Genomic DNA, 19,543 nt, shown 5'->3' with positions numbered 1-19,543 from the left:
TCATTAGCAAATCTTAGGTTATTTAATTTAATTCCATTAATATTGACTCCTTTATTGGACTATTCCTGATTGCTTCATCCTATGTTCCAGTGCTAATGTGACGAGTTTGGGAGAAATGGTGTCTGCTTGCTTTATTCCTTGATTTTTGTGAAATTTTTTGCTTAGTTCATTGAGAATGATATTTGCTGTAGCATATTCATAAATATATTTTATTATGTCAATAAATTGTTTTTCAGTACCATAAATCTCTAAGGGCTTCTATTATTAATGGTGTTTTTATGCAGTCAAAAGCTTTCTTAAAATCTATGAAGACCATGTGAAGAGGAAGGTTGTATTCATTGCATTTTTCAATAAGCTGGCTTATTGATTGAATATGATCTATTGTAATGAAGTTCTTTCTGAAACCAGCTTGTTCAGAAAGTTGTATCAAATCAAGTCTTATTTCTATTCTATTGGTTATAATTCTTGTGAAAAGCTTATAAATATGGAATAACAAACTAATAGGTCTGTAGTTTTCTAGTTTTAATTTCTTTTTTGCTTCCCTTTTTTATGCAGTAAAATGATGTCTGCATTATTCCATATTTTGGGTGTTTCTACCTTTTTTGATGCATTTATTGAATATTTTTCAAGAAAGTGCCTTAGAAGATAGAAATATAAGATCTGATAATGTTGGAGTCTTGACAGGTAACAAATTGATTTGGAGGAAAATTGTAGATTAGAAGTTAGTAATGATGTAAGTTTCATGTAGTACTATCATAACCTGTACATCCTTAGAGGGTACATGTCAGGAATTTGATGATAATGATGATGAAATACTTTCAAATACCTAGGAATCGATTTATTGATTGTAAGTAAATGGCATAATAAATAATATATTTAAGCCATCCCTGGTACAAAATCATGCCAGAATCAGACTATATAACATCCTGTCTAAACCAACTTTATTATACGGAAGTGAAACATGGGCCATAAAAAAAGAAGAAAGAAAAATGGATTCAAAGTAGCCAAAATGAAATTTTACAAACCCTGAATATAAAACAGTTAACTGTTATATAATAAATATAAACAAAAATGGATAGAACATCTAAATCGAATGGACAATAGCAGACTGCCAAAAATACTATTTGAATATAAAATAAATGGAAAAAGAAGAATTGGAAGACAAAGAAAGTGATTGCATGAGACTGGAACAAGCCACTTGGCCTAAAATCCATGATAAGCAGAAGACATTAATATAGTCATCCAAGTCATTATTAATGCAGCATTTAAAATAATCATTAGATTGCATGGTAAGTTAAAATTAAGTAAAATATATGTATAAATGATGAATTTTGATAATTTCTTAAATATAATACTAGTTTTAAGTTACATTTAATATATTTTTACACAGAAATCTCTCAAGTGCCACTGCAGCTTTCCTAGAGTCAAATGCTCAAGATGCAGTGCTGAAATGTATCGCAGTGTTTTCATTGAGCATTTAAAGTCTTCATGTTCCAAAAGTGGTTTAGATTGTAGTCCTTATCAGGACTCATTCAAGAAGAATGATGTTAATGCAAGTTTGAAAATTAAAGTGAGTATTCCTGCCACATATCAAATTATGCATGCAATTCTAGTTTTAAACATATCCCATTTTAATAATTTATTGCTTGCCTTCACTTTACTCATTATGTTTACAGTCATCATTTTAAATGCAAAACTATTTTATTTTTATGTAGTCATTGTTTTGAGCTTCCATTTCTCAGTTGGTTTCAAAAGAGCCCTTTGTTTGGAAAGACCTGGGTTAGAAATCCATCTCTGATGCAAAGAACCTTTATCGGGACTTTTTAATTAAAGGTGAGTTAGCTGGTTTCATATGGAGCTGGAGGTTTTCTTCTCTCAGAAACTTTTTTTTTTTTTTTTTGTCCTCAAAACAGCAAACTGGCATCATGAACACATATCTGCAGTCAAAAAAAATGCTTATTGGACAATAAAAGCATCGGAAAAACTGCCTTGTTTCATTATTATTTCATAGTCATGTAGCATTGTTCCTACCAACCATTGGACTGAGGAGAGAAGTCATTATTTAAGTTTCAGTTTAATTAAATCTCTTTCTGAATTAAGTAGTCAGTGAGAGGATGGTAATCATGTTAAGAAGCCATTAGTAATTTGGGCAAGTAGATAATCATCATGCCAAGAAAAGCAGTAGCAGTGAGAATAATTTTTAATCATGGCTGCGTGATTAAAGAAGACAAGATGGTAAGTTCTAATTTTCTGTGCAGAAAATTAGAATTTATTTCTTCCTTGTTACAAGGACATCATCATGGAAAGAAGCAAAGATCAAATGACAACAATAAAAACATGATTCACAAGTTATGAGCCATGTAGCATGTGCTTACTTGCATCTCAGTCACAGTATGGAATTTAATGCATTCCTTGATTTATACACACAGGAATAATATCAGCATTTTGACAGTACAAATGCCAATATTTTCACCATTGAAAATTGCAGATTCATCATATCCATCCTCCATATATCTGTTGTCTTTCCAAGGTTATCCATTAAATAAATAAAAATTATTATCTTTAAATCATATAGCTAATTAGATTGTCTCTCACTTACCATCTTGCCTTCTTTGAAACCTCTTTGGCCATTAGCTCTTATATTAAAAATAGCATTGACTTCAAAGATAAAATTAAAGATCTGTGTTTATTGGATAATGAAGAATCCCTTTTCACCAACATACCAATTAAAAAAAAAACCTCTTCAGCTGATTTCTTTCCATGAGGATGCTGTTAACTTGCTTTAATTCATCACAGAAACAGGTTGCTTTACATGGCAGAATAAATTGTATAAGCAGATTGAGGGAACAGCCATGAGCATTTCTATTTTTAGCTCTGATTGATTATTTTATGGAAATCTGGAAAGTCAATAATTCAGCATCGCTTTCCCTCAACCTCCTATCTGACTTTGCATCATGAATAATACTTCTGCAGTTTGGTCCCATTCTGAGACAAAATTATTATAATTTAGTGCTGAAATGAGCTCTATGTACAATAGCGAACTCGATACTCCCATATTGAGTTCGCTATTGAATGTGAATCCAGCAATTTCCTCTTTCTTGGTGTTTTATTCTGTACTTCTATAAGCAGTATTCAATTTTCTGTTGAAAGAAAATCTTTTGCTGTATCTACATCCATCCATGCCATCATTCATCAAAGAAGACAGATATTGTCAAAACTCTTATACACAGATTAGAAAAACAGATTAGATTTAGAAACAGGTTAGAAAACAGATTAGATTTAGAAACAGGTTAGAAAACAGATTAGATTTAGAAAAATAGGTTGCATGAGCAAACTGTTTTTTTAATTCCTCTCTGTTGGAAGAATAAAATAAAATAAAAATTACCTTAGTCAAAAAAAAAAATAAAATCAGCTAATGTCTTTTTATTCCCGTATATAGGGAGTAGGTGAGGCCGTTGAGCAATATCTAACTTTTGGAGACTGAGTGGGCAGTTCAATCTCCACTGCTACCCAATAGAGATAGCTGGCCCAAGGCTTTTTTATTGTATGTAACCAAATCACTATCCAGAAAATTGTTAATACACATTATTCCTCAGCCATATTCCAATGCGTTCTAAAAAAGAGTTACCATACCCAACCTTAAAGGAACATCAGAGCAAATAACATAGGCTATTTGCAAGTATAATCTATATGCCACCTTCAGACTTGCTTGGAAACTGTCTTTTTTTTGTACTAATCTGCTCTGAGTATAAACTAAAGAACATTAGGACTACATCAAATTTCTGAAATATGATAAATCTGGCCTTGCTTACCATGCATTGACATTAAACACAGAGTTCTTTGGAATCTAACAAGTTCTTCACTCCTATTGATTTAAATTTCATCGTCTGTCTGTTGAAATTTTACAATATTATCCATATTTTAACTGCTCTGATTGTATGCTATCGCCAGATTTTGGGTTAGTTCCATTGGGGTGGAAAGAGGGGATGGGGAATAGTTCCATTGCATAAAGGGAAACTCTACGACTGATGTAGCAAATTACAGACCAATCAGCATATCAGAAGTCGTAGAAACGTTGTACACACATAGTACTAGAAACGTTGGTCAGGAGCAAAACACAGGAATGGATAGACAGAAATGGAATACTATATGGGGAGCAACATAGTTTTGTGAAGGGCAGGTAATGCCTTAGTAACTTGCTCTTGTTTTATAATACAGTGATAGCTGAGATGGATCAAAATAATGGGTTTACAGTGATACTGCTGGACTTTGCAAAGCTTTTGACAGGATATTGCATGGAATTCTAATAAATTGCAGCGCATGGGGATGGATATAAAGTTGAAGTGGATAAGAGGGTGTTTAATGGAGAGTTACCAAACTGTAGTTTATTTAGGAATAGAGTCCAGTACAAGGCCTGTGATGAGTTGTGTGCCACAGGACTCTGTTCTTGGGCCTCTACTATTTAATTTGCACATTAACAATATAGGAAATGATCTGAGAGAAACTATTCAGTTTGCTGATGATGCAAAACTGGGTAAAGTAATAGTTAAGAAAAAGAATGTTAAAATTTTGCAAGATGATTTGGATAGACAGGACAGAGGAGAACAGATGCCAGTTTAATGTGGCAGTGTAACGTTATGCATTTTACGCTGAAAAGATTTCCAGCTGTGTACCACATTGATGGAACTGTACTCCAGGAAGTTGATGGAGCAAGGAATTTGGGGGTGTTAGCAGATAGGAAGTTAAAGTTTAGAGGTCATATTGAAAAAGTGACTAAAGCAATTCATTGGATTACTTAGTTATTGAAGAATATCCTGACAAGCAGTTTATTATACCTCTTTATTGGTAAGACCCCATCTTGACTGTTGGGCACAGATCTAGTGATCCAGATTTCTTGGGAATGAGGAGGAGGTAGAGAGGATCCACAGGTGAGTGACCAAGATGGTAGCAAGTCTATGGAATGAACCTTATGAGGACAGGCTGAAGATTTTTGTATTACAGAAATTGGTTGACAGGCAGAAAAGGTGGTATGATTGAGACATGCTAATTACTGAAGAGCTTTTACAAGATTAATACAGAAGAAATTTTTCAGCACAGGTCTTGTGGTGTAAGAACTAAGGGCCATCCTTGGAAACTGAGGAAGAGTTTAATTAGCAGAGGTGTCAAGACTAGATTTTTTGCTTGTAGAATGGTGATTGAGAGGAATAGGTTGCTAGAGTCTGTTGTGGATGTCATGACTATGAATATGTTCAACGTAAAGTATAATAGTTACTGTGACAATGTTGGATAGTGCTTGGCATGATGTTTAGGTCCTCCCTCGATGAGTCTAAGGACTCTATAGAGTTGCCAATAATAATAATAATAATAAACCTCTCCATAATTTTATTTCTTTCTTTGTTATTTATTTTGTAATAATGAACAAGCTATGTAACATTGTATTTGAATTACAAAAACTAACTATTGTTTCCCTTTGAACTCTATACAATCTTGCCATAAATACTGTTACAAACTCATATGCTGCCCACAGAATTGTGTGGGCCCAATTCTGTTAGTGGCACTATGCACAGCCAATATTTACATGTTTATCAGTAGAGAGAGCAAGAGAGTTGTCTAGCTGTACTGGTCGATTCAGTGGGGGGGGGGGATTATGAGAATCGATATAGCTGTAATATTACTTTACAAGGTTGGAATGCAGCCACTTATTTTCAACATGCAAAAAACACTCAAGATCAGTAGGATACTTGTGTATCGAACTGTTGACTGTTATAACGATACTAAAGAAAGGTCGACCATACTGCATTAGTGCACAACAATTTATGAGAACTGTGAAGGCACATTTTCACTGATATCCTCTGAGAATGCAGAAAGTAATGCTGCAAGAGATGAACATTTCACAGAAAATGATGTCACGGGTATTAGGGTGGTCTAAAAAGTTCTCGGCCTCGACCATAGATGGCAAAACTATCAGCAAGATTTTTTTTTTTCCAAGTTGGTACATCTGTCATAAGCATCCTTGTGAAATTCAAGTCATTCCATCAAGTAGTTTGTTTTATACAGCTATCTGAAGCAAAAGTGTTGTCTGTATCCCTTGAAATGGATGAAATTGAGGATCGTGCAGTTACAAAATTCTTTGTAAAAGAAGGTTTAACGGCAAAAGAAATTCATTCGAAGTTCATAAAAGTTTATGGGCACTCTTCTCCTTCGTTTTCGGCAATTAAGAAATGGGCTATCAAGTTTAAATCTGTCCATACCAGCCTTGAAGATGATCCACATGAAGGACGATCAAAAAGTGTAACAACACCAGAAATCATTGATCAAGTACATGATATGGTATTGGATGACTGACAAGTCAAAGTGCGTGAAATTGCTGAGACTATAGGCATTTCAAAAGAATGTGTAGGATAGCTTTGCACACGATGGGTTCTGTGCTTGATCACAGCAGATCAAAAATACACTCGCATGAAAATCTCTGAACAGTGCTTGGAGCGTTTTAACAAGAATAAAACTGATTTTGTGCATTGATTTATTACTACAGATTAGGCTTGCATTCACCATAACACACCAGAATCCAAACAGCAGTCAAAACAGTAAACAGAAGCCAGTTGTTCAGCGCCAAAGAAGACAAAGTCGGTTCCATCAGCAGGAAGGTCATGGTATCGGTGTTTTGGGATGCTAAAGGCATTTTGTTTATTAATTATCTTGAAAAGAGTAAAACAATACCCCTATTCCCCAGTTATATTCCAATCTTTTAACCAGACTAGATGAAAAAATTTGTGAGAAAAGACCCGGTTTGGTTTGTAGAAGAAAAAAAATCATCTTTCATCAGGACAGTGTGCCTGCCACAAAAGTGTTTTGGCAATGGGAAAAATAAGGGATCTGCTCTATGAATTGTTGGAACATCCATCCTATTCCCCAGATTTGACTCCCTCTGACTTCTATCTGTTCCCAAAACTAAAACTCTTCCTCGTTGGTCGTCATTTTTCTTCGAATCAAGAGGTGATTGCAGATAGAGGGGTATTTTGCAGATCTTACTGAGAACCACCACAGGGACGGGATAATGGTGCTGGAGCATTGCTGGAATAAATCTATTAATCTTAAGGGAGATTATGTTGAAAATTAAAAATAATTTTGAAATTATAAATTTGTTTTTTCATTGTTAGGCCGAGAACGTTTCAGACCACACTCTTATACTAATTGATGACCTAGGGATGAGCCTATCATAGTTCTACTGGACGCTTTCTAACACCACAACTTATGTGGCAGAGGATGATTAAATTAAATCACGTACCACTTCTCCAGTGGTACGTGAATAACAGACAGAGAGATATCCTCTTTAGAGACGAGAAAGATTTTCACCATTGAAGAGTCATTTAACTGCCAAAACGATCAGTATATGCTCTGGATGGTCCCACATCATGTGCTATAGCACCCAGGATTCAGAGAGGTCATCACCCTGTGTCAATTATGGTTTGGTGGGAGATGGAATGACGTATTGGGGGGGGGGTATCCAAGTTACATTTCTGTGAGAAAGAGGACAAAACCTGCCAAAGTTATCAAGACATTCCTCTGCATGACCGTTGAACAATACCTTGTTTCATGGTAGGTAGGCAGTGGCCCCTCAACAGAACTCAGCCCCTGCTCACATGGTGAAAACCATACAGCAGTGGTTGGATGCAAATATGCCCAACCACATATCCAAATCTGATTGGCCATCTGGAAGTCCTGATCTTAATCTGCTGCACTTCAAATTGTGATCGAAACTTGAAGAATACCCTGCAAAAAGTGACACCCCGGCATTGTCAGCCTGAAGGAGGATTTGGAGTGAGCAGTGGTAGCATTTCCGTTGGATATTATGCATGCTGCCATCGATATGTGGCCTCATGGACTTCGGGCATACATGAAGGCAAAAGGGGGCATTTCAAACATTGAATGCTGCTATGTGCTATATACACTTACATTAAATGTAAGATTAAATTAAAGATATATTTTTTAATGATAATAGATAGATGTAAGATAGATTAAAGGTATATGCCCTGTTTAATTTGTAACAGTATTTATGGCTAGACTAGGCATATATTCTCTAATGTGTGACAGATACATTAGCAAGTAAGCACATGCTGTGTGACTCATATTTTGAATGTTGTCTGTATATCAGCTGTTATTAAAAATAGAACAATCTACTTCATATGCTCCTTTTGCTTGACTTAGTTTATAAGAATGATAATTAATAGCTTTGTAAGATTATTAACAATCGGTCTCATATAAAACATAGAGTTGAAAATGTGAGGTTATCAATCTATCTGAGAATTACGTGCCCCCCCCCCACACATATACCATCTTCACCGTCAACAAATTCCTGATATATAGCCTCAGGGGGTGTACAGAATCATATGATAGTAGTACTACATGAATAGTTAAATCATTACTAACTTCCTATCAACAATTTTCCTCCCGACTTGTTATCTGTGAATATTCCAGTATTATCAGATCTTATATTTCTTTCTTTTCAAGCACTTTTTACTGTATCAATCTACCTACATCTTGGTCTTCCTATGGGTATTTTTCCTGCCATCCTGGCAAAGAACACTTGTTTAGATAAACTCTCCTTTCCCATTCTGTTTAAGTAGCCATGCCACCTGAGATTAGCTCTGCTAACACACTGCTGAGTATTAACAATGTCAAGTTCTTTCCTAATATCCTCATTTTAAATATGATATTGCCATTGATGCCATCTGTTCAATCCCTTAATCTTTCTCAGGATTCTCATATCTGTGGTCTCTAGTTTTTGATCAAAAGTTGTATTTCTAGTCCAGTTCTCAAGTCTACAAGTTAAAATTGGTCTGAACACTGTCTTATATACAGCTAGTTTAGTATTTTGACTAATCTCCCTCTTATTCCATATAAATTTATTCAGTTTTCTTTCTATAATATCAGCTTTGCTTATTCTGTTATTTCCAAATTTAATTTGCCCTTTTTTACTAAAAATTGTGCCTAAATAGCTGAAATGTTTTACTTGTTCTGTAGGTTCTCCATTCAGGATGCAGTTAATGTTTTCAATGTTTCTGCCTATTTTCATTGTCTTTGTCTTTTTAATGCTGATTTTCATACCAAATTTATTACAGCAGTTATTCAATACGGTCAGTGAATCCTGCAGACTTGTACCAGATTTATTCCAAGTTCTGCATAAAGTAATTTATGCAGAACTTGGAATTTATAACGGGATCTATGTAAGAGGCGAGTTTTTGACCAAAGGATGTTGTGGTTAGTTTCAGTCCCGTGCTGAGCCAATCCAGATTTTTCAGGTTTGTTGTGATGAATGAAGGATTGATGTTCATGGATTCCATTATAAATTTGAACGTTTATTCAAAGAAAGCGTAGAGGCCTTACTCCATTGTCCTAACCTGAATCGGAATGACTGTATATCTATATCAAAAATCTGGAAAAGTCTAATCAGGATAACTCATTAATTCATATTAATTTTATGTTATTTAATATTATTAATTAATATCTTTATTTCAATCATATCTCTGCTTAAAAATATCCCCTTTAATACTTAGTGATATAACATCACGTGGCTTGTTCTATTTTTAAATGATCTATTGTTAGTATTCTACCTTGTATTTTTTTTTTTTTTATAGTGCCACTGAAGATGGTCTGCTATTTCCAAACCGAAATATTTGGTTAATTAAATATCTTTCTTGTGTTTGTGTGCCTATATTATTCTACTGTATTCTGAACTAATGAACTATAGGGACCATAGGTAAATTGTTCAGAAACATCAACAATAATATAACCAGTAAAGCTCTTCTTATTTCTTCTATTTTATCTCCATGTGAATTTATTCTCATTTTACAGAACTTTAGTAGTTACTTATTATTATTATTATTAGCTTTTTTCTTTTCTCAAATTTTCTCAAACTTTTCTGTATGTCTGGAATTCTTTTCTTACTTTACAATTAATTACATTTTCTAAAGACCCAGAAAGTTCTGCCTCTTCCTAATTTAAAGTAGGACCATATGGTTTTAATAGGAAGATGTATAGGGACCATAGGTAAATTGTTCAGTTTTCCATTTTGAAATTTGCCCACATCACTCAAGCTGAAATTATCTGCCATTTCAGAAGTTTCTTTTTATGTTTAGCATTGATTAAATACTATAGCATCTCTTTCCTTTTCCTGATCACATTGCCTAATTATATTGTATTATATTTCTTATTTAGAAGTATCACCATTTTTATATTATTTAGTCTCCATGATAATTCCTCTGCTAGCTTAACTAATTTATGTTGATGCTGGTACACAAATTGGTATCTATCTGTAGCTCTCTTCATTTGAGGAGTGCTTTCCAGTAGCTGCATTTTCAATGTTCACTTTGGTTCTTTAATGAAATAGTAGGGGTCTTGTTGAAAACCAGGCAGTGTTACAACTTGCATGATCATGTTTTATCATCATAATTTGTACATCTTAAGGTGATAAAAAAAAATACAACTTGTTTACTAAGTCCCAAATTTATTTGCATTCCACGATCATTTGATTGGTTTTCAGGTCAATCGAGTAATATACCATAGTAGATGAGGATTATATATTAGACGTGTGGACAGACTTATGTGTTTCGTCGAACATGGGGGGGGTGGGGGGGGGGGGGGGTGGGGGGGGGGGGGGGTGGGGGGGGGGGGGGGTGGGGGGGGGGGGGGGTGGGGGGGGGGGGGGGTGGGGGGGGGGGGGGGTGGGGGGGGGGGGGGGTGGGGGGGGGGGGGGGTGGGGGGGGGGGGGGGTGGGGGGGGGGGGGGGTGGGGGGGGGGGGGGGTGGGGGGGGGGGGGGGTGGGGGGGGGGGGGGGTGGGGGGGGGGGGGGGTGGGGGGGGGGGGGGGTGGGGGGGGGGGGGGGTGGGGGGGGGGGGGGGTGGGGGGGGGGGGGGGTGGGGGGGGGGGGGGGTGGGGGGGGGGGGGGGTGGGGGGGGGGGGGGGTGGGGGGGGGGGGGGGTGGGGGGGGGGGGGGGTGGGGGGGGGGGGGGGTGGGGGGGGGGGGGGGTGGGGGGGGGGGGGGGTGGGGGGGGGGGGGGGTGGGGGGGGGGGGGGGTGGGGGGGGGGGGGGGTGGGGGGGGGGGGGGGTGGGGGGGGGGGATAATGGCTCATATGTGGCAAAAATAATACAGTGTAATACTGTAATAACAATAATACCCCTGTACTGTAATAATAAGTTACAGAAACTATTGTACTCTTTCTTTTAATTCAAACAAAAAGAATATAAAAACAAACTCATACAAAAAGTTTAGATATGAGAAATTTCAAAAAAGAATATTAAAGGTTGCATCAATGTCTTGCTTACTGGAAGGGGCATATTTGAGGCAAGAAGGTGGGCTAACATTAATTGGAAGATGACGATGGAAATGGTGCTAGAGAGGATAGACCTGGTGACGGAGAATTAGGATTTAATTCTGTTTCCGAAGGAGGGGACTTACCACTGAAGTCGATTTCTTGAAAAAGGTATCAAGGGTTGGTTGCACGACCCTTTTTTTTTTCCATCATAAATGACCTTGTAGAAGCTGATGTTCTCACTCAGCTTCTACAAGGTCATTTATGATGCTAACTGCATGGTAAACCTTTGTAAACTGCTGAATGTTAGGATCTTGCTCCTCAAGCTTAGCAAATCCTGATTCAATGAGACGAAAGGCTTCAGCTAATTCTTTTGTTGTGAACTTTGCTGGCTCTGAATCTTCTGATTCTTGTGTTTCTATAAGCTGCTTCTCTATCTCCATAAGGTCTTCATTGGTTAATTCCTGTGAATGGGACTCCAGTAAGTCAATGATATCATTTTCAATGGCCAATTGCAATCACAGAATTGAGGGCACAGTTTGTCCAACACCCCTTTAATTGATGATCGCTTCACTTCTTCCAAAGAATCAGCAATGTTATTGATCGCATCATAGATGTTATACTTCCAGAACTCTCTCAAGGTCTCATCACAATCTTCCGTGGACCTGCTCACAGGAATGTACGGCGTAAGTAATAAGTCTTAAATACAGAAATGACTCCCTGGTCTATTGGCTGCAGTAACGATGTAGTGTTGGGTGGTAAAAATACAACCCTTACATTAGGTGAAGGTCATCTAAAGATGTTGGATGTCCAGGAGCATTGTCCAGCACAAGTAGAATTTTAAAGGAAATTTTCTTTTATGAACAATAACGTTCCACAGAAAGAATAAAACAGTTCAAGAGCCAATCTTCAAACATAGCAAGTGTGACTCAGGCTTTTAAATTTGACTTCCAAATAACAGGAAGAGCTGCTTTAATAAGTGCAGGTTTGTTTACATGCACAAAAGAAACTAGTTCCCGAATTATTAATTATCCTTATGGGAGCCTTGGGAACCGTTCGTAAGTCAGGTCATAAATAACCTGGGAACAGCCTGTATATACAAGGGTGGGCTGAAAAGTTCTCGGTCAAACAATGAAAACACTAATTTATAATTTAAAAATTATTTTTATTTTTCACCATAATCTCCCTTAAGACTAATACAGTTATTCCAACGATGCTCCAGCGCCATTATCCCATCCCTGTAGTGGTTCTCAGTAAGATCTACAAAATACCCCTCTAAGGCTGCAATCACTTCTTGATTCAAAGAAACACGCTGACCAGCGAAGAAGAAGAATTTTAGTTTTGGAAAGAGATAGAAGTCAGAAGGAGCCAAATCTGGGGAATATGATGGATGTTCCAACAATTCATAGTGCAGATCCCTTAATTTTCCTATTGCCAAAACACTTTTGTGGGCAGGTGCATTGTTCTGATGAAAGATGATTTTTTTTCTTGCAGATTGGCAACAAAAAAATTCGCGTAATGCAAAAAAATCACATTAACCGATTAATCACTCGCTTAAAGCGATAAATAGTATAATTCCAGTCAATCACACATATCGAATTCACATTAAGCAAGGTTTTCTTATATATTTAAATTAGGAGTCTCCATAACTCAGTCAGTATAAACGAAGCCCTTTGGATGGAAAGACCTGGGTTCGATTTCTGTTAGTGATATGAGGAACCATTATCTGGTCTCTTTCGACTAAAGGTGAGTTTGCTGGTCTCATACAGAGGTAGGGGGTTTTTTCACCTGAAAACTCTAGTTTTTTGTCTCCCAGAACAGGCAAACCGGCCCTGTGAACATGCCTATGCATTCTCAGACATAGGACAACACACCAGGAAGCATAGGGCTAACCACCTATCCTCAATAAGGTAGCGGTTAAGTGTAGAAAAATCCTCGATGCCGCAAGGTAAAAGAGAAAGGAAGGAATAAGAAGAAGATATTTAAATTAACGATTTTTGTAAGGCATAATCATTGTTGCTTTTGAATGCTATAGTGTGCTGTCCTATTTACTCAGCTGTAACTGAGATATAAGTAAGTAAATTTCTTTAATGACATTCAGTTTTGAATGTTATGAGCATCCAATCTTTACTTTGGTCCCTGATGATGTTCTAGTACAAGGAAGTAATGTATATGAATTAATAAATTTTACAATTGTTTGCATGTGCTAACTGTTGGTATATTTTGTATATTGAAGCATTATTACAGGGTGCTTAAGGGTCAAAGCTGTATAACTGAGAGGAGACCTCCACATAGCCTTTAAAGGAATGCGGAGAACCGACTAGGGCTTCTGACCTAATGTCCAATCCTCACCTTCTTGTGGTGCACCCTGTTGGGTATCTACTTTGATACTGAACGAACAAGGATGGGCTGGCAATTTGGGATTTAGCTGACCAAATTGTATTCTTATTGGTTAAACCAAAATAAAAAATGATGGTACAACATGACAAAATCTCATGCCGCTGGGGCGTCGCCCGGTTAAACAAGACCCCCGTTGTTTTCGCCAGGGAACCAGGGCAAACAGCGAAACGTCGGCTACTGGAACAAATCTGAAAACAAACCCCAACTCAACATCACCAGAGTTAAAGATCGGTACTCTCAACGTAAGAAGCCTCAATAGCAAAGAAATGGAGCTAGCTGAGGAATTAAATAAGTACCAGATCGACATAATAGGGGTGACTGAAACAAAAAAGACCAAAACTGGTGAGATCTTTCTGAGCAATAAATACAAAATGTTATATTCAGGCAATGACAATCAAGGAAAAGAAGGAGTAGCCATAGTATTCAACACAAAATACGAGGCTAATCTTCTTGAATGGCAGTCAGTCTCAAGTAGAGTAATGTGGGCAAATATGAGAACGGGCAAATGGACAATGAGACTTATTTGTCCCACAGAAGGTTCTACTAAGGTAGAAGTGGAGAAATTTTTTGATGCTTTAGAAAAAGCAACTGACACAATGAAAAAGGAAAAGTTGGTCCTTGTTGGGGCTCTAAATAGCAGAGTAGGAAATGATTGTGAGACATACAAAAATATTTTGGGAAAATTTGGAGAAAAGAGCAAAGCTAATAATAATGGCAAATATCTGTTGGATTTCTGCTCAGGACATGAACTAGTTATTACTAACACCATGTTCCAACATAAAAATATGCACAAATTCACATGGAGAGAAGAGGCTAGGAATAAGAAAAGTCTCACTGACTATATTATTGTTGATAGGGATGTTTTCTCACTGGTGCAGGACACCAGAGTGTACAGAGGATTTGAAATTGGAAGTGATCACTATTTAGTCTTGAGCAGGATAAAATTGAATTTCATATTGAAAAGAATAACATGTAAGAAAGTTTTAAAGCGAATGAAAGTTGAGCAGCTCTCAGAAGTGAACTGTAGACTAAAATACAGAAAGATTATTGAAAAGAAAATGAAAGAGTTTGAGAACAGGAATCAAACATTGGAGATTCAGTGGCAAACTCTGAAGAAAACATTGATTGATTCTGCCAGAGAGGCATGTGGTGAGGTTGTCTGTAAGGATAAAAAAATGAGAACTCCCTGGTGGACACAGGAAGTTAAAGAGGTAGTGAAGGAAAAGAAGAAAGCATATCAAAAGTTCCTGTCAAATAAGTCAACTTGTTCTCCTAGAGAATACAGAGACAAATGTAAGAAAGCTAAACAGTGTGTAAAACTAGCTAAACAAAAGTCATGGGAGGACTTTGGCAAGAATATAGAAAATAAATATCAAGAAGGTGGCAAAATATTCTGAAGGTTGTTGAAGAAGCTTAGAAATGGAGGAAAGAGTGCTGTAAAAGGAGTTAGAGATGCTAAAGGTGACATGAAAACAGGAAAAAAAGATATCCTTGAAGTATGGAGTAATTACTTTGAAAAACTGCTAAATGAAACAAGCAGTGATGACAGCATAGTGATAAAAAACACTGACCAGGCATGCAGTCAGGAATACATATCCATACTTGAAGTAGAAAAAGCCATCAAAAGCTAGCAATGTGGAAAGGCAGCAGGAGTAGATGATATTCGACCAGAGATGCTGAAGTATGGTGGTATAAAAGTCTTACAGTGGCTGCACTGCATAGTTCAGAAAGCATGGATTGAGGGACGAATTCCCGATGATTGGAGTAGAGCTCTCATAGTACCCATATATAAAAAGGGAAATAAAACTGAATGTGAGAATTACAGAGGTATTTCCCTACTGAGTGTTCCTGGCAAGATCTATGCAAGTATACTTGAGAAACGGTTGAGAAGAATTGTGGAAGAAAAGCTTAGTGAAGAACAAGCTGGATTCAGGCCAAATAGATGCTGTCAGGATCAGATCTTCACTTTACGACAAATAGTCGAGAAAGCATGGGAATATAACAAAGATCTGTATTTAAGTTTTGTCGATTTGGAAAAGGCATATGACAAGGTGCCAAGAGAGAAGCTATTCAATACGCTGCAGTTATATGGTGTCAATGGGGCATTCTATAAAGCAATACTTAGTCTTTATTTGAGTTGTAAGTCAGCAGTTAGAATTGAAGGAAGTACAGGAAGATGGTTTAATGTTAAATCTGGTGTGAGACAAGGATATACATTATCCCCTCTGTTATTCATTATCTATATGGATCACATTATGAAGGAAAGTGGTATTAAACCAGATATCAAAATTGGAGATGTTAGTGTCAGCTCTTTTCTTTATGCGGATGATGTTATACTTCTAAATAAATCCGCTACAAGTCTGCAAGATTCTCTGACTAAATTGAATAGCTGTTGTAATAGATATGGTATGAAGGTCAGCAATAAAAAGACAAAGACAATAAAAAATAGGCAGAATCAGTGAAAATGTCAACTGTGTTGTGAATGGAGAACCTGTGGAACAAGTAAAACATTTCGCCTCCTTAGGCACAATTTTTAGTGAAAATGGTAAATTAAATATGGAAATAGACAACAGAATCAACAAAGCTGGTATGGTAGGAAGTCATTTGAATAAATTCATATGGAATAAGAGAGGAAATCAGTTGGAACATTAAATTAGCTGTGTTCAAACCAGTTTTAACTTATGGATCTGAGAGCTGGGTCAGAAGTAAAACACTTGACCAAAGATTAGAGACCGCAGATATGAGAGTCCTGAGAAAGATTACAGGCGTGAACAGATGGCATCAATGGCAATATCATATTAAAAATGAGGATATTAGGAAAGAACTTGACATTGTCAGCATCCAGGAATGCGTTAGCAGAGCTAATCTCAGGTGGTATGGTCACTTAAATAGAATGGGAGAGGAAAGATTAGCAAAACAAGTGTTCTCTGCCAGGTTGGCAGGAAAATGACCCAGAGGAAGACCAAGATATAGGTGGATTGATACAGTACAAAGTGCCTTAGACGATAGAAATATAAGATCTGATGATGTTGGAGTCTTGATAAGTAACAGACTGATTTGGAGGAAAATTGTAGATAGGAAGTTAGTAATGATGTAAATTTTTCATGTAGTACTGTCATATCCTGTACACCCCCCTTGAGGGTACATGGCAGGAATTTGATGATGAAGCATTATTACAGGACATATCTGTTTTCAGGAAATTACGGTGATGATTAAATGCATTCAAATATCGTTTATGTTAAAACAACGTTGTGAGGGGGAAGGGGATTTAAAAAAAAAGTTCTTACAACAGAATGTACATGTATATTAGGCCAAGAAGCAGTCTCTTTGCATGTAGGACATCCTTCATCCTGTCCTTTCTGGCAATTCTTTGTATGCTGAATTTTATCTTTCAGTAAAGAGCAAGAGAGAAAATTGCAGTTTGGATCTAGGCACTGGGAAGCATGTTCAAGAGATTTAACAAAAACAAGGCTGCTGTTATCCCAAACGACATCAATCTCATGATCTTCACCTTTTCCATTTGGTACGACATCTGAATCCGAAGTTTCCTGTTTAGACAGAAATCTTTATGAAATATTAAAAGTATAAACACACAAAAAATATTCTGAAATATTTCAACATAAACTTTTGTTGTTTTTTATGTGAATCCTGCCCAAAAATGGTTGTAAACTCCCCTCTCCCCATTAGTGCCATGGTGGGCTAAGAGTTAGATACTCCAGAAATCAAACATGGATTTTTATGCAAACTGCTTTGGGCATCAAATAAACAATGGTTAATTTTAAACTGGGCATAAAATTTACTTCTCACCTAAAGACATACACAAACATCCATGCTAGCAGTAGAAATGAAACATATGACTTATTAGTGGGGGGAGTAGAGACTATTCACTTGGCCAACCAAGCCATATAGACAGAACAAAAACTTCTTACTCAGGGAGTCTTTTCCTGCTCCAATTCTATTCAGGTTTGAAAAAAAGTTGTTCATTTCAGAACAACTTTTTTTTCAAACTTTATTTGATGGCTTTTTTTTTTCTATAGGTTACAGAAAAGAATAGTATGATTTATTTTACCTAAATATATTCTATGATTATGAATACCATCATTATCATCTCCAGACCTCCACAATGTCTAAAATTCATTACATCTCATTTTATTTATTTTCTGTTCTTCATCTATTGAAATATCAATCCCACATAAAACAAGATACAGAACAGCACACAGTACTGAACGTTGGCAAGAGATTAGAACAAAGAACTCATTAAAAATGTTTATGAAATGTTGCATGGGTGACAATCCTTTCAAGAAACTGGAAGAGGAAGGCAGTTCCATTGAACAGAATTAAAGAATAAATAAAGAAGAAGATGTAGCTGGTTCAGGTGGTTTGGCTGTGACTATATGTAAATAATGGCAAGCTTTTCTTTAAGCAGTGTGGAGGCAGTTTGGTTAAAGTGCAAATGAAAATAATGACAGATAAAAAATAAGAAAACTGACACGTGTGTACTACAGTAAACAGTCAATAATAAATGAATACAAATCTTAAATGTATCATAAAATTTACTGGTATGTTTATTTAGTATTATCCTACACTCATGTAAACACTATCTATATTCTTTTTCATCTTATCTTGGAAGTAAACAAATATGCTACAGTCTGTACCACTTCCGAAGGTAATGGGATATTAGTTCACTGTTACTATGCACATGTGTGGAAAATCCGCTGAAATCAGTCACTGCCTGAATCACACCATTCTATGTATAACATTACATTATGATTGCTAATATGAAATTGCACGGCCAACATGACTCTATACAACTGTGTGCCTTTGAATTTTCTGGAATTAACTGATAGGCTGTAACAAAGTAGATATCACATAGTTTATTATGAACTAGCTTAAGATAAGCAGCGATTGTTTACGTTATGAAGTGAACTTCACTCATCACAATGCACATTTCTGAACATGACAATAAAATATACATAAACACTCATCACTTCATTAATTTAATGAGGAAGTTCTCAACACCACTCAGGCTGTGAGTAGTGTCATCAAATTGTGCATCTTCACTAAATAAAGATTCAGAGTTGTCATCTACCGTGAAACATGTTTACCACCTACCTCATCTATCATTCCATCAAGGAAGAAGAATTTTTCTTCTTCTTCAATAACATGGGTTATGCAACTTTTTCATGTGCACTCAGTAATTTTTTGAAATCTTTCCATGACCAGTCTTTCAACATCTGAAATTCTGAAAGTTGTATTTTTAGCTGCAACATGCTGGTTAGCTGCAACATGCTAACCTGGTCTCTGGTGAAAAAATAATAATATAAAATAAATAAACTGAAAAAATTTACAGCAGAACTACATCACATTCATCTTTACAGTACTCTTGTCTTAAGGTTTTCCTTTGTTAGGGTTCTACCATAACGTTGTGGATCCTATACGGGTTACAGATGGGTCTTTCAGATTCTTGGAATTATTAATCCATCATTCTTGTTGAGATCAGGATGATATATCAGCATCTCACAAGCTTCCTTGAATTTTCTTTCAAACCAGGTTTTGCTGCTGTGCAGGGGACTTAGTGCCTTTCCAGTTATTTCTGTGGTATGTTTGGAATGCATAGTCTGGCAGGCCTGCTTTATAATCAATGACACGATTTTTCTCATACAAAACAAATTTCCTCCCAATATCATGGCCCTCTTTTCCCACATACTTTGCTCCTGCTATTTTGTGTGCCAAAATAATTTATATCTACAAAAAGAAGTATGATCATGGGTTCTCCAATTACACTCCTCCTGACAGACACCAATAGCTAACTTTTACATGGAATTAGTCA

At 36.7% G+C, this 19,543-nt stretch overlaps 1 protein-coding gene across 2 annotated transcripts in view; it reads left to right on the top strand.

The window, feature by feature from the left end:
- Positions 1-19,543, top strand: part of LOC150106122 (uncharacterized) — a 273,819-nt gene that overhangs the window by 18,099 nt on the left and 236,177 nt on the right. For both annotated transcript variants that reach the window (XM_090394494.1, XM_090394493.1), the window contains exon 3: positions 1,391-1,570. In XM_090394494.1, the coding sequence (XP_090250620.1) occupies positions 1,391-1,570 (180 nt within the window). The remainder of the gene's footprint in view (positions 1-1,390; positions 1,571-19,543) is intronic.

Source organism: Typopeltis vanoorti, chromosome 6 (genome assembly GCF_054136105.1).
Source record: "Typopeltis vanoorti isolate ZY-2024b chromosome 6, IOZ_Tvanoo_1.0, whole genome shotgun sequence".
Classification (NCBI taxonomy): domain Eukaryota; kingdom Metazoa; phylum Arthropoda; class Arachnida; order Uropygi; family Thelyphonidae; genus Typopeltis; species Typopeltis vanoorti.
The sequence above is the reverse complement of the archived record's forward strand: the minus strand, read 5'-3'. Positions and strand labels throughout refer to the sequence as shown.